Source organism: Hemibagrus wyckioides, linkage group LG10 (assembly GCF_019097595.1).
Source record: "Hemibagrus wyckioides isolate EC202008001 linkage group LG10, SWU_Hwy_1.0, whole genome shotgun sequence".
In the NCBI taxonomy this organism is placed as follows: Eukaryota; Metazoa; Chordata; class Actinopteri; order Siluriformes; family Bagridae; genus Hemibagrus; species Hemibagrus wyckioides.
Genome location: NC_080719.1, coordinates 9,740,370 through 9,757,259, shown reverse-complemented (window position 1 = coordinate 9,757,259; position 16,890 = coordinate 9,740,370). Strand labels below are relative to the sequence as shown.

Below are 16,890 nucleotides of genomic sequence, written 5' to 3'. Positions count from 1 at the left end.
GGTACAGTTAACAAACATTTTGATTTGTGTATGTGATATTTCCCCAAATAAAACAAGAATTTTAATTATATTGTCCATTTCCAAAATGCCAGTATCACAATCCAAAAACAAGACCACTATTACCCGTTATAGTGACAAACTTGTGAAACAATTCAAAAAGAGCCAAAGAAAGTTGGGACCAGAATAATTTGGTATACTTACAACTGATAAATTAAGTAAAGAGATAATGATGAGAACCCTTCTTTAAACTTACTAATAAAAACATTGCATGGATCAAATCTATGCATTATTTTAAAATGAGTTTCTTTGACTTTATTAGGAATTACATATTTATTCACCACGGATTCTGAAAAATAAATGAAGGATAATCCTGTTTCCACTTCATCAACGCCTTAGGAAGAATACTTTTTTTTCCTTTGGTTAAGATTTTCCTAATATAAAGGTTGTTGATTTTTTTTTATCCCTGATAGAAAGGCCCTCAACAGTTAGATCTGGAAGAGAACCAGATACGGGCTTAATAAATCTTATCATTTTTAATAGCTTTCATTCATTACCTCGTAAAGCATTAAAATAACTTTTATAAAGAGATCCGACACCAGCCAGCGGAAAAAAAATAACTTATAAACCTTTCTTATGGGGAAAAACGAAGTAAAAATATTACGAAATTTAGTTTAAAAAACACGTCATGCAAATATTCTGGTTATTCTGGTATTGCGCTATATACAACCACAACCTTTCTTTCTTTCTTTCTTTCTTTCTTTCTTTCTTTCTTTCTTTCTTTCTTTCTTTCTTTTAATAAATAAATCCACCTTATTTTGTTTGCCTTTTAAATATGTTCACCGGAAGTGCTTTCATTCAGCTGCGCGCGCCGGTAAATGTAGTCCTTATAGGTTTGCTGTAATGACTGCGCATGCGTTTAGCCGCTGACATGTGGGCAATGGGAAAGTGCGCATCGGTCAATGATTAACAATCTAACATATTTAAACTCTGACACTCCTTCTAAAATATTGGTTACGCAATAAGTGTATAGAAAGCTACGCATCTGTATTTTTCTTTACATGAGACACTTCAGCGCTATGGCAGCCCTGCGAGCAGCTAAACAGGCGCTCAGGAAAGACATCAAGAAGCGAGTGGCTGCTCTGAGTGACGAGGAGAAACTTCGCCAGGCTCAGATTGTATCACAAAAGGTAAATGCAGCTGTGGCTCAGAGATGTTTACACCGCTGCACATCTGCTCCAGTATGCTCTGTAAATAGGGGCAATGTGTTTATAGAATAACACACACACACACACACACACACCCCTCATACACATTACTGTCACATGCTCCGCAGAGTGGCTGTAACTATACTTTAAATAGCCCACATACTATATATCCATGTATGGATATTTTTTAATTACAGGCAGGTGATCCTTCAAATGTGTGAAGCTGTGAAATGCATTTGCAAAATCTTTCAAAACAACTCAATTACCTGGTTGTGTTCTCGATCCCGAGCTCAGGTTATTCTCTGTGTGGAGTTTTGCATGTTCTTCTATGTGGGTTTCTTCAGGGTTTGTCAGTTTCTTCCATGCATGGAGTTATTGGGTGCTAAACAATGTGTGTGCTATGATGCCACAATAATCAAGAATACAGAGCATCAGTTTACAGCTAATGATTTAATATGATGCAACTTTACACTCCCACATGTCTCAGGCCTTTTACGTCAGCTTCATTGACACTTCCTTCTCTGAGTTTGTATGTAAGATGAGACCTTACATCTTCAATATTTGGCCTCCGTTAATGATTGAAACCAGTGATTCTTCCAGTTTGTATTCTCCTGCATTCTTATTCAATTGGCCTAAAGATCTTCAGCCACTTTGTTTTGAAAAGGGACATTAATAGTAAAGGGTCTAAAAATCTTTAGTAATCAATTAGAGACCAGCTGATGTGCAGATAAAACTTTTTTGGAGCTTTTCTATTCATCTGTGTTACACGTCTTACAGAAAAACATTTTTTTAATCTTTAAGACCTGCGTTTAAGTCACACAAGGTTTTTAACCTCTCCAAAACTCAGAGAATAATTGCTGCTTTGGAAGAATTTCAACATTGTGGCTTCACTGAGGGCTTCTTTTTCTGTTAAAAGAATAGTCTAAAGCCTCAAAAATTATATCCAAATTTGTAAAAATTTCATAATAGCAGTTTTCTGCAAGTAATGCCAATACAAATACTAATAATATTAATTATTTTTTTTAAAGTATTTATTTTGCAGTGTGTGATAGTAACATGAAACATAGAAAATGAAATCTGGTAAAAAAAAAAAAAAGCTCACTCATGCTCTGTTCATTTTTATCTGTTTTGATATAAGAATGTTTGTATTAAATAAAACAGTTTATTGTAGATATCACCAAGATTGTGAACAGTTTAAGTGATCTATAAGGAAAGACTTGGACCATTGTTTGCAAGCTATTATATACAAACGTTTAATGTACTATACTATAAAAAGTATTTTTTAAGTATTCTTTACTTCTCTGTCTTCTGCCAATATCTACAGGATAACGCTTCACATAACTGACCTGGCATTGATTGTCTGGGCAAATCCAAAGGTCCTTACTTATTTTGAAATTGGCCCCTTTAGCTCCCAAGTAAACAAATCCAGACTATCATTTGTCTCTAGTTTTTCAGGCCATGAATCCTTACAGATTCGGCCAATACTTTTTGTTGCACCATCAGCTTTTTGCTGTGTAGGAAAAAGTAAGAGTGCCATGACTCCTCCTTGTCTCACACAAAGGAGACACATTTCTCCTTGATTGGGACTGACGGTGTAGAAGCCTCATGTCCTTTTCAGGGACTGAAAGGTGAAGAGGTCACACCTCTTTCTCTATGACTGACAGATACAGAGGGATGAAACAAGGAACTAACTGTATACAGTTCAGCATCGCATTGCATTTCTAAAACAATCACACCCTTTTCTGTGTTTCTGCAGCTGTTCAAACATCCCAATTACACAAGCAGCCATCGTGTCGCCGTGTTTCTGAGCATGCACGATGAAGTTTGCACTGAGGCCATACTTCGGCACATGTTTAGCAGCGGCAAGGATTGTTTCATCCCTAGGTACCAGAGCAACAGCAACCACATGGACATGCTGCGGCTGAACAGTATGGAGGACATGAACTCGCTACCCCTCACCAGCTGGAACATCCGGCAGCCCGCTGACAATGACACAGAGAGAGAGGAAGCTCTCGCAACAGGTACTTTCATATAAAATGCATCACATAGGGTGTGAGTAATTTATTTATTTGTTTGTTTATTGTTTATGGCTTAAAATGGCCTGTTTCATTACTTCCAAATTCTTTATTGCTTAAGTTTAGTTACTGGAGGACCCATGTTAAAAGTAACTAAAACAAGTTCATTTACCAGAGATGTAAATTAGAAAGAATACAATAGTAACAGATCTTTAGCTAAAGTCAAAGTGGAATTTTATTATGTATCTTTATTTGACTATAAAAGATGTCCATTATATGTTATAGTACACGGGAAAATTAAAATGTTAAAATTAAAATTAAAGTGCTAAATAATTGTTCAACAACGCAGTCCAACATCGATTGTGGTGTAGCTGCTGCTTGCACTCACACTAGACCTTTGTGGGTGAAGCTGGAGATATGTGACCTATATGCCTTTTTGAGGTCTATTTAAAGCCTGTAGATTCTCTAACTTCAAGTTAATGGAAGATGAAAAAGTGTTATTTTCCCCAAAAATGACTAAGTGAACTACTTTTTCCAAGTTACCGTGTGGCCTAGACCACCAGATGGTGCTGTCTCGTTACTTTACATTCAAGCCAACTACAGAAAGTGGTGTTTGCACCTAAATATGGATCACTGTAAAATGTTGCAAGGATGAGTAATAATAATATTTTGAAACATTCAGTTCAAAGTGATTTGTTAAATTATGCTGAAGTCAAAATCATAAAACAGGTTTCTTAATGATTTCATTAAATTCTGTCTCGGCCCCTAGGTGCTAGAAGCCATCCCTTCTTTAATTTCTCTCCTTCTTGGTGCTAGCAAACCCCTTCCGTTCCTCCCCATATTTCCCGACTCCCAAATTTCTCATTCTTGCAGCATCTAATATCTTGGTGCTAGTAGCCCCTCTGAGTCTTGGTGCCATAGACCTTGCCCTCTTTTGGCCACTTCATTCTGTTCTTTGCTGCCCCTTCTGTCTTTTGGAGCTTGCAGCTGCTCCCTTCTGTCTGCCCCTCTGTATTGGTACTACAGGCCCTCCTGTTCCCTCAGTGCTCAGAGCCCTTTCAGTCTCTCTCATGGATCGCAGCTCCTCCTGTCTCTTGGAGCTCACAGCTCTGCCTTTCTCAGAAAGATTTCAGATGTACTCTCACTCTGTATCTGAAGAACCCCAGATGTCTTCTCTCTGAAGGATCACAGGCGCGCTTTCTCGCCCTTTCTTTGATGGATCACAGATGCACTGTCTTGCTCAACAATGTGATTAGACAGATGTTTAGAAGCACCCTTCTCAAAAACAATGCACAGCAGTCTTGAAGTCCCACCTGATAGGTGTTGTTTGTGCTTTGCATTTTCTTATTTTTCCGACAGGTTGAGACGTGATAAAATTACTTGTGTGGGCATAACAATGTAAGATAAACTCTATGGAACATTTTCCTTTTCCCACACACGCATTCCTCATCCTTCACACATCCCTTACTGTTTCATTCATTGAAACCATTCTCCTAATTATCCAAACCCCCCCATATACCCCAACTTGCAGTACTCTCTACTCCCTGCACTATGAACCACCACAATGTCTCTCTCTGTCAGATCTCACTATCTACATTCAGCACACAGTATTTCAGATATCTACACTCTGATTCTGCTACATAATCTCTTTATAGACTCTTGATCCAATGCAGGAAATAGAGCTTCCATCCCAATGCCCAGCCAGAGAAGCAAGGTCCCATCTGATTTTCATCAACTTGTCACCCACCATGTTAAACCTTCCTTTAACACCCATACTTAAAGGAGTCAGCTACAGCCATCCTTGCTGACCATTATTTAATTACCTACAAGACACTTTTCAGTGCCAGCCAAAAGAACGATGACCCCCCACCACCACCACCACCACCACTATTTCGTGCCTTTTGTCCAAAGAAAGAAAAGTCTTCTTTCTTCCTTAAATGGCCAAGATCACTTCTCATCTCCTCATCGGCACCTCATCAGCCACTTTCACTAAAGACTGTCATTTAATACACAGACCCCATAATAAAAGATCTAAGAAATTGGAAATCTGAGTTGTATGGCCTTTAGGTGTAATTTTGGTATTTCCACCTCTTCTTCCACTCTTTTGAGTCAGGCAAGTCATCATCCTGTGGGAGCCATACTCCATTATCCACTGTTTAGAAAAATGATCATTGAGGGATGGGTGGCCTTTCCTAATGATGGCTCAGTTTTAAACATGAGTATACTACTTTACTACTGTGTTATTCCCAGACACTCAGTTCATTTTTCCTCAAGAAACATTATCTTGAAGCTGTGTAGTATGGTCATGCAAATATTCCAACATTCCTTATGCTAACAGTATGACTCAGGTCAGAGGACAGACAAGGACAAACAGAAAAAGACACTTAAGAATAAATTGACCAACACTGTGGCCTATGAGCTAGTTTTACTCTACCAGGCTCCACAGGATGTAAGAAAAGCGAGTGTAGCCGTGAAGGAATTTGTAAGAGAGTGCATCTGTGGTGTTCACATTGAGCACATTGAGTGTGACATTCCCACTGAGCTTGACTTGTTTATCTGCTTCAGTGCCACTGAAACAGTTTGCCTTTAAGTACCCCCAGTGTTAGCAGACTTTGACTAGACTAGTGAAATAAAAGTTTAGGTATTTAGTACAAGTTAGGGGTGTTTGTTTGTTTGAGCATGTGCATAGAGGTGTTTGCCTAATTGTGTATATGAGAGTGAAGGTGTAGTTGCTTATTTCTTTTTACACCGATCCGGCATAACATTGAGATTGACAGGTGAAGTGAATAACACTGATGATCTCCTCATCATGGCACCTGTTAGTGGGTGGGATATATTAGGCGGCAAGTGAACATTTTGTCCTCAAAGTTGATGTGTTAGAAACAGGAAAAATGGGCAAGCGTAAGGATTTGAGCGAGTTTGACAAGGGCCAAATTGTGATGGCTAGACGACTGGATCAGAGCATCTCCAAAACTGCAGCTCTTCTGGGGTGTTCCCGGTCTGCAGTGGTCAGTATCTATCAAAAGTGGTCCAAGGAAGGAATAGTGGTGAACCGACAGGGTCATTGGCGGCCAAGGCTCATTGATGCACATGTGGAGCGAAAGCTGGCCCTTGTGATCCGATCCAACAGACGAGCTACTGTTGCTCAAAACGCTGAAGAAGTTAATGCTGGTTCTAATAAAAAGGTGTCAAAATACACAGTGCATCGCAGTTTGTTGCGTGTGGAGCTACATAGCTGCAGACCAGTCAGGGTGCCCAGCTGGTCATAATGTTATGCCTGGTCGGTGTATGTGTCCGGATCTAATCACATACTCTGAGAGTGTATCTTAGGGATGTACTGATGCAGCAATCCCACTTTCTCATTTTCAATATCTGGACTTAGCTGAACCCCAATTTTGATTTAGTAGTATCTACCAGCTGATATTTGGGCCATATTTGTTAATACGGTCCCATTTTTTAAAGACTTTCCTCATAGAACCTATCCTAGAAACAGGACATAGAAGCTCAATTTGTCATTTCACTAAATAGGCATGTGTGGTTAGCTATGTAGCAAGCTGTAAATGAGGAAAGCTGTTCCACACACAAACACCAAACACTCTGAAAATAAAGAACTGTAATTACCTTTTCAGGGCTGTATCCAAATGACAAGACTCTGTTCTGTACTAAAACAAATCACAAGACAGGACTCTCAGCAGCGTGCTGATATGACTCATCACATACCAACATCTGCTCTGCATGTGGAAGAATTTACACTAAACATTAGCATATTTTCAACATATATTCAAGCGCCTGCATAAAACCCTTCCTATATATTGCACATATTCTGTGTCTGTCAGTCCAGTCAAAGATGGCATGCCCTGGGGTGGTATTGCGGGATAGCTTCACAATTCTAGGGTTCCTGGTTGAGTATACGAGTTTCGCATGTCCTCCTATCTCCAAAAAACATACACACCAGTGGCCCCCATTACAGCCCAGTGTTTCTAGGATAAACTATGGATCCACCCAGCTGCTGACAAGAATAATGCAGTTCCTATGAATGAATGAATGAATGAAATGATGAAAAGAAGTACAGATTAGCACTTGGAAGTGTTCATCAAAATTGAAATGTACACAATTTTCCACTTACCTCAAAGGAAGCTGTTGGCCCATGATTCACTATCATTCACATGGGGATGTTGTAGCTTAGTGGTTAAGGTGTTGGACTACTGATTGGAAGGTTGTGAGCTCGGATCCCAGGTCCACTAAGCTGCCATTGTTGGACCCCTGAGCAAGGCCCTTAACCCTCAATTGTATAAAATGAGATAAATTGTAAGTCTCTCTGGATAAGAGTGTCTGCCATATGTCAGAAATGTAAATATGTGTTTTTTAACATCCCATTCCAGATTTAGTCCCCTCTTTGCTGTTATTTCACCATCCCACTCTTCTAGGAAGGCTTTCCACTAGATTTTGGAATGTTTGCCTATTCACTGCCACAATAGCAGTAGGGCATTAGTCTAGATCAGGCAGCAGATGTTGTGCTAGAAAACCTGGGGACTGTCATTCACACCATAGGTGTTCACTGGGGTTGAGGTCAGGTCTATGTGCAGACTTCCATTTCTACAAAGCCAATCGTGGCAACTCATGCCTCCATGGACTTCTCTTTATGCTCAGGGGCAGTGTGATGCAGGAAAATGTTTGTTTACAGTGAAGGGGATTTGTAATACTACAGCAAACACATTCTATACAATTGTTTGCTTCTATCTTTTTGGCAACAGTTTGGGGAAGAACCACATATGGGTGTGATGGTCAGCTGAGAACAAACCCTTTGAACGTATGGTGTATATTTAGTGGTGCAGTTTATTTCTTTGCTTTTTTTGGTGTCTGGCATTCTTCTAAATTTTCATCACATACTCCCCTCAGGACATTGTTTGCTGCTGTCACATGCAGGAAAAAATAAAGAAAAAATGTAAAGGAAATTGTAAGAGATTTTATAGAAAAGTTGTTCTCAATGTCTTGAATGAACAAGAATTTGGTAGATTTCTCTTTCATTTTGTCTTTTGTTAAATTTACAAGGACATGCAAAGAGTCTTGAGTATATTTTTACCACTGAATTGTGTGGTTAAGTGTTCAATTAAATGTGAAACTAATTAGCAAAATTGGTTATTACAGCATGTAACATCTCTGTAAATTGGAAGCTATGACTCTCTTTTATGTATACACACACACACACACACACACACACACATATATATACACACACACACACACACACACACACACACACACACACAAAGCTGGTTAGCTGTTTTTAAAAAGTGAATGCAGCCAACCAGGAATGGATGAATATGATATCTGTTTCATCCCCAGGCTGTAAAGCATTTATTTTTTAGTTCTTACCCGTATTAGTACATGCCGCAGAATATCCAAGATGTATCAGATTTCAGATTTAATACCCACGGTGACTAGCGCTGCACGACACCACTGCTTCCTTTCACATACTGCGTAGTGCAGCAAAGGCCTTTACCATAGAGATTCAGTTAACAGTGAAAGTGCTCACCTGTCCTACTGCGTCTGCGATTTTTACACACTGATCCTGGATCAGCAACCTGCTGTGTGCCTCTCAAAGTGGTTCCTGGCTGCCTTCCCTTCTTCTTCATCACCTTACAATCGAAAGTAGGAGAACCGCCTCCATAGAAAGAGGAGATGATGTTCAGGGAGGATGGATCAGATTTTTGATTGAGGCAGACTTAAAGAAAATCTGCACAGATATTTTGTGCAGGTAAATAGCCCTGGGGAGATGCTTTTGCTATGATTAAGACAGGACTAAGGACTAAAGAGAGGACTGAATGTTCTAAATGCAGAGGCTTGGTTAAAGGAACAGTTCTGCAGAAATTATAAAAACATATACCCTACATACACTATATTGCCAAAAGTATTCGCTCACCTGCCTTGACTCGCATATGAACTTAAGTGACATCCCATTCCTAATCCATAGGGTTCAATATGACGTCGGTCCACCCTTTGCAGCTATAACAGCTTCAACTCTTCTGGGAAGGCTGTCCACAAGGTTTAGGAGTGTGTTTATGGGAATTTTTGACCATTCTTCCAGAAGCGCATTTGTGAGGTCACACACTGATGTTGGACGAGAAGGCCTGGCTCTCAGTCTCCGCTCTAATTCATCCCAAAGGTGTTCTATCGGGTTGAGGTCAGGACTCTGTGCAGGCCAGTCAAGTTCATCCACACCAGACTCTGTCATCCATGTCTTTATGGACCTTGCTTTGTGCACTGGTGCACAGTCATGTTGGAAGAGGAAGGGGCCAGCTCCAAACTGTTCCCACAAAGTTGGGAGCATGGAATTGTCCAAAATGTCTTGGTATGCTGAAGCATTCAGAGTTCCTTTCACTGGAACTAAGGGGCCAAGCCCAGCTCCTGAAAAACAACCCCACACCATAATCCCCCCTCCACCAAACTTTACACTTGGCACAATGCAGTCAGACAAGTACCGTTCTCCTGGCAACCGCCAAACCCAGACTCGTCCATCAGATTGCCAGATAGAGAAGCGCGATTCGTCACTCCAGAGAACGCGTCTCCACTGCTCTAGAGTCCAGTGGCGGCGTGCTTTACACCACTGCATCCGACGCTTTGCATTGCACTTGGTGATGTATGGCTTGGATGCAGCTGCTCGGCCATGGAAACCCATTCCATCAAGCTCTCTGCGCACTGTTCTTGAGCTAATCTGAAGGCCACATGAAGTTTGGAGGTCTGTAGCGATTGACTCTGCAGAAAGTTGGCGACCTCTTCGCACTATGCGCCTCAGCATCTGCTGACCCCGCTCCATCAGTTTACGTGGCCTACCACTTCGTGGATGAGTTGCTGTCGTTCCCAAACACTTCCACGTTCTTATAATACAGCTGACAGTTGACTGTGGGATATTTAGGAGCGAGGAAATTTCATGACTGGATTTGTTGCAAAGGTGGCATCCTATCACAGTTCCACACTGGAATTCACTGAGCTCCTGAGAGCGACCCATTCTTACACAAATGTTTGTAAAAACAGTCTGCATGCCTAGGTGCTTGATTTTATACACCTGTGGCCATGGAAGGTGATTGGAACACCTGATTCTGATTATTTGGATGGGTGAGCGAATACTTTTGGCAATATAGTGTATGTTCCCATCACCAAAATATATAGTTAATCAGCCACACTGTATTCAGTAGCTAATGTTTTGCTTCTTTTTTTATTGAGTGTAATGCACATAAATATATACACCGATCAGGCATAACATTATGACCACCTGGCTAATTCTATTGCTACATGGTCCAGTTCTGATACTCACATGCCCATTGTTGGCATTCTGTGCCAACATGCACTGTGTATATTGACACCTTTCTATCAGAACCAGCATTAACTTCTTCTTGTTGGATCAGACCACACAGGCCAGCCTTCACTCCTCACGTACATCAATGAGCCTTGGCCGCCCATGACCCTGTTGCCAGTTCACCACTGTTCCTTCTTTGGACCACTTTTAATAGATACTGACCACTGCAGACCGGGCACACCCCATAAGAGCTGCAGTTTTGGAGATGCTCTGATCCAGTCGTCATATGTTCACTTGCTGCCAAATATATCCCACCCACTAACAGGTGCCATGATGAGGAGATAATCAGTGTTATTCACTTCACTTGTCACTGTATTCTGTATACTGTGAATGAAATACATTCACAAATCTTCATATACTTACTTTAAATATCACTATGCTATGTAATTTTGTAAACAGTTTTCTAAAAAACTGACCACAAGGACACGAGCTACAAAGGACACGAGCAACACTAGCAAAGATGCTTGCTAGTGTAGGGTTTTATTTGGTTTAAATGGTGAACATTGCGTGCTTTGAAGCTAATTAGTGACCAAACTGTTGCTTTAGTTTATGAACATAATGGCAAATACTAGTGAACAGGATTTCATTGTAAATAAATTGCCTAGTTCAGGAAGAGGGGAAGATTTACTAGTACACAGTGTTTAAGATGTTGGATTACTGATCACAAAGTTGTGAGTTCCAAATGTCACTGCTGGGCCCTTAACCCTCATCTGCTCATTTGTATAAATAAGATAAATGTAGGATAAGCTGGACAAGGGCATCTGCCAAATGCTGTAAACTATTTCACAACATGCATTATAAGTGATTTCTTTGTTGAAACTGTGTTTAGGTAGGAAGTTTCTGTAGTCTCATGATTGTCCATACTTATTCATTTGGTTTGGGGCGAAAAACGTATACATAATGGTTCTGCCTTCATCATTTATACATTATAAATGAATGTCACAGTAGAGTGTATTATTAAACCAAGGGGCCAGTGAGGGCATCTGCTGATCGTTATTGCATTGCTTTTATGATGTTCTTGTGTTTATCAATATTTAATGAGGTTGTGTTGCCTTGAAATCTTGACTCATATGTCATCCTGCTGTTTGATGGAGACCGATGAATTAGTCTGACTGCATAGCGAATTATGTTGCCGTGCATTTTTCATTGTCAGGGTATGGGAGACGTGAGTACAAATGAATGCCTTTAGTCAGATCTTCTCATATGTGTTTTGGAAAACACAGATATTAAATTGTCTTTGATATTAAGTTGTCTGGCCTTTTATCATTTATGATAGCACAACATTTGGAATATCATCATTTTAGAATACATGGCTTAAACAGAACCATTACACCACATCACCATAGTGTGATATTTTTTCCCTTATCTTTATTGATTATCCAGTGAACTAAATGGTGGCATTGTCTTCTCTGTGAAGGACACAAGTATAAATAATTCCAGAAGACATTTGTCTTCATGCTATATTCCTGACGTGTCTCCTTTCTGGCAGCACAAATGCTTCTGCCAAAAATGCCTACATCAGAGTGAAGGTCACAATTTGTGTGGGTTTTTTTTTTTTTTTTTTTTTTGAGAAAGTTTAAGTTAAACACAACATATAGTGTAAGTGTTAAGCCAATTTGATGCCACCAAAACAGCTTCTATACACCTTGTCATGGATTTATATAAATAAATCTCTGGAACTGCACTGGACAGATGAACACGATTCTTCTAAAGTATATAGATGAAGCTTAAGAGAACTGTCTTAATATGTTGGTCCAGAATCTTTCATAGGTGTTTGATTGGGTTGAGACCTGCTGACTGTAACTAGGTGTAGCATATGATTTTTAGATCATTTTCATTCTTATCAAACCATTCAGTGAACCCTTGTACCGTGTGGATGGGGTCATCAGAATAGAAATGTTTCATCATAAGATAAAGGTGATCAATCAGAAAAATTTCTAATAGGAAAAGGAAATACAAAACATTGCAGTAAATCATTGCAGTATGCTCCCATAGCATACTTTTATTTTGTCACCCATTTATTCATCTCATTATGAACAAATTGCTAACGATGTTGGTCAATATCAGGCTCACACCTTAAACACAAAATCATCCATTACAAAACCACAAATGATCGGCATGTGGTGTGTGATAGGCATGTGAATTTCTTGGATTGTAAGAGCTTATTGTAAAACTGGCCTTCAAATATTTGCACGGCAGCTTCCAAAGAATCCATTAGGTAGCTCCCTGATTTTAGATTTCCTCAGTAAGGAATATTTTGTACATTTACTGTATAGTCCTTATATTGTAATAATCAACTGATTTTTAAACACTGTCTGTATACCCTGATTGTGATGAGCACCCTGTCCAGTGTGTCCCATGCCTTGTGGAATAACTCCCCTGGGTTAGACTCCAGGTTCCCCCAGTCACCCTGAGTAGGATAACCAGTTCAGAAAATAGATGGATGGATGGCTGGCTGGATGCATGGATGGATGCATGGATGGATGCATGGATGGATGGATGCATAGATGGATGCATAGATGGATGGTTGGTTGTCTGGATGAATGTCTCACCTTAAATGCAATGACTTAGTCCATTCTGAGCAGATTATTACATAACAGGTTTTGTTTAGCCTCCCAAAAGCATGATAACGTACCCCTGAGCAGGCAGATGTACAAAACGCATCGCATTACAATCAGTTTATTACATAATGGTGTGGTCACAAAAGTCCAAAATGTAATAACTTTCATCACTAGCAGGATATAAGTCTGCTATAACAACTTAAAGTATAATAATTCTAATTTGGGCAGGTTATTACATAAAGTGCTTTTTATAGAGGCCCAAATGTAATAAAGCCCTTAGTATCTCAACGTCTTCTTATGACTTTCAACCAGTTTACTCGTATACTTCTCCTAATATTGTGCGCATTATGTGTAAACATTGGCAGACTCTGAACGGAACAGAAGAGAGGAGAACACCTTGGCTGAGAGGGAGGGAATCTGTCTGAAGTGTTACCAGATCAGACTGAAAGCAAACAGTGAATGTAAAAGAGGCGTTTAAACTGAAATGAAATTTCTCAAGTGGAATAGAACTTTAAATATTTTATGACTGACTTTTGGCACTAGGGTTATTCTTATTTCATCACAACATCAAGCATTTTGACATGTTTTTATGAGAGTTATTTATATTGTGTACGTTTTTGTGTTATTCATATTTCATACTAGACAATGACCTTGATTATTAACATTATTTAATTTTTATGTGTGTGGTTTTAGGCGTTTTGTCAGGTTTAAGTCTCGCAATTTATACCTAAATCACTTACATCTGCTTAAATAGCCACCTTTATTCCCTCAAATACCTCACTCTATTTTTCTAAGAGTGGATAGGAGCTTTTGATGGAAAGGGATGGGACATGCCAATGTTTTTATCACAGTACATTTCGTGAACAGCAGAGGGCTTTAGAAACTGCAAATTGCAAAAGTCAGCACAGATCCAAATGTTTCTCTTGGCAACATGGTCATGGGATTAAGAAATCTGACCTTTGGAATGATGCTTCTAATGCTGTTAATAATAAATAGTTTCATAGTTCAGGTTTTTTTCCACTTATGGGGGTGTATTTGTTTCATTAACTAAACTGTACATGAGGCCATTTACTTCCCAATAATATAATCAATCTAAATAAATAAATATTTATGTTAAATGTTAAAGATTTTTCTTTTCTCTCCAACCCTCATATAGGTGGCTTAGACCTGATCCTGATGCCCGGACTGGGCTTTGATAAAAATGGCAATCGCTTGGGCCGAGGTAAAGGCTTCTACGACTTGTACCTTCAGCGCTGTATGAAGCATCCTAAAGGCAAACCCTACACCATCGCACTGGCCTTTAAAGAGCAGCTGTGTGAACAGGTTCCTGTGGACGACAGCGACGTACTTATTGATGAAATTCTGTTTGAGGATGCTTGAGCAGGAGCCATCTCAACAACAACAACAAAAAAAAATCTCCAAATCAATCAAAAGAGTTTACTCCGTATGATTCACAGAAAGCTACAAAGATAAGTGGGTTAAGAAATTGCAGCTTTTTCCATGACTTCAGTCAAATGGAATCCAATGAAACTGCTCTTGGTTAAGTCGGAATAATTAACTGACGGAATGTTTTATACGTTGTGAAGTGGAAAAATCTACCTCTCAATCTAAATCTCAATAGAATCAACAACCCTGTGGATAAAAACTACATTTAAAGCTGATGGTAATTCAGCATGTTCTGATTTAGTGCTGTTTCAATGTCTTTTAATGTATTACAAATGGACCAGTTTAACTTTGAGGGGTGAAGACGTGCCTGATTCACTGGGATTGATAAACTGCAGAGAGACAGAGAGGGAAGTAGCGAAACACGCTCCAAAATTTTTAAATAACAGTACACTAGTAATATTTGTGCATCTGATAGACATAACAGACATGCACTTCGATTCCCATGTCTCACTATTTTCCTCAAATACACCCCACTTCAAATTCTGTAGCCATATGAGTATTCTAGTGACTAGTCGACAGATTTAATGTCAAGACAAAAAAATGTGCAGATGTCCATAGATAATTGGTCATGTCCTCATATATAGACGAAATATAAATGTTTTGCGTTTACAGAAACAAGCTTAAGTTTCAGTCTGTGCATTATCCTTGTGCATTACACAGGAGATCAGGACAAAAGGGTAATAAATAAGAGCCTTTCAGTACATCATATTACTTTCATATCTACGAAGTGAAAGTGTAGTGGTTGACACAGACGGTTTAAAAGCTGTGCAAATGTCAAATACTGTGATTTTCCTCGTAAGCTAGTCAAGCCAAAGCAAAATAAACAAGCAATTATAATAGCAAGCAGTGACAAAATGAAACACTTCTGTAAATTGAGTCATCACTTTATGTTGAGTTTTCTGATCATCTTTGCCTGTTTATGGAAGCTGTAGGCATTGCTGCTTTTGTTGATTTTGAATAAACTGGATTTGTGCTTAAGTTTTATCAGGTAATTAGCAATTATTTCAAATTGTTGGGGTCTCATTGATAATCTTATACTTATTCATAAACAACATTAGGTCCTATTGGCCCACACCATTACTATAGATTTTTTTTTCTTAATAATATGGTAGGGGCATTTTGTAGGGGCATTTATTTTAGATTAAAGTTTGGACATAGCATTAATTAGCTGCATTGATAATTATATAACTAGAAGGTCCTCACAAGGTTGGTTAGACAACTGTCTGTGTGTGTGTGTGTGTGTGTGTGTGTGTACACAAATGTAAGAAATATGGTAACTTTATGGTTCACATTTCCAAAGATTAAACTGTACTATACTTTAGGGGAAATATAACTCTGAATATCACAGCTTTAATCTAAATACGAAAGTAAGTAGATCACAGGAAGTAATTTAATCATTTTATCACTGGTATTATGTGAAATTTGTCATTTTCTGGCCCTAATAACACATAAAAGTTAAAAGGAAGATTTGTCTTGAAGTAAACAGTCCTGTTTGGATTATCAGATAATTCTTTGTTTAAACAGACTACTTTCAGAGAAAAACACCAGTGCCAGAAACATTACTGCATTTTTATGTCTCTTTTTAATCAGACTGTGTGTTCTAGTGACAGACAGGCTGTGACTTGCCAAACAAATGACAGCCTTGACAAAACAGCACAAGAGCTGTGTGTATGATTAGTGGGGTGTCGCCAGATCTGCTGTAAAAACCAAGCCAATGGCTTTGTCCCAAATATCACTAAGCCTCCACCACTACATTACTCCCTCCCTGCTTAGGGCTGATTAATACTTCTCTGTTGAAGCACATTCGCATGTCTGCATTTCAGACTATTATTGTTCCAAGTATATCTCAGTTGTATAAAGAACACAGGCGATTGTCATTTTCCCTTCTCTATGATAAACCTCATGTGTCGAGTATTGATTAATCCATTAGTGGTTTTGCCCACGTCAACAAGAACCTGCCTGCCCAAATGGACAGTAAAGAGGATGCTTGAAGGGCATGAATTTCTCCAACAATCAGGTTTAGAGATTGGTAACATTTTGTTGTCACAAATTCAGAATTTCTCACTCTGTTCATGCCAGCAAGCTATGGAACATTAACATTTCTGGCATTTTGGCAGATGCCCTTATCCAGAGCAACTTTACATTTTATCTCATTTTTACACAACTGAGCAATTGAGGGTTAAGGGCCTTGTTCAACCCAGCAGGTGTAGCCTAGAGTGCCTTAACTCGAGGCAAATGTGAGGTAATGTCTTAAAATGCTTAAAATCTGACATGATTATATTTATCTCTTATATTATCTCATTCAT

General features: G+C 39.1%; 1 protein-coding gene across 1 annotated transcript; it reads left to right on the top strand.

Moving 5' to 3' along the window:
• Positions 1-905: 905 nt before the first annotated feature.
• Positions 906-15,562, top strand: mthfs (5,10-methenyltetrahydrofolate synthetase (5-formyltetrahydrofolate cyclo-ligase)). Its single transcript, XM_058401784.1, has 3 exons — positions 906-1,187; positions 2,962-3,226; positions 14,295-15,562. Exons 1-3 carry the CDS (start codon positions 1,059-1,061, stop codon positions 14,516-14,518), a joined length of 618 nt encoding a protein of 205 aa, XP_058257767.1. The 5' UTR covers positions 906-1,058; the 3' UTR covers positions 14,519-15,562.
• Positions 15,563-16,890: the final 1,328 nt, after the last annotated feature.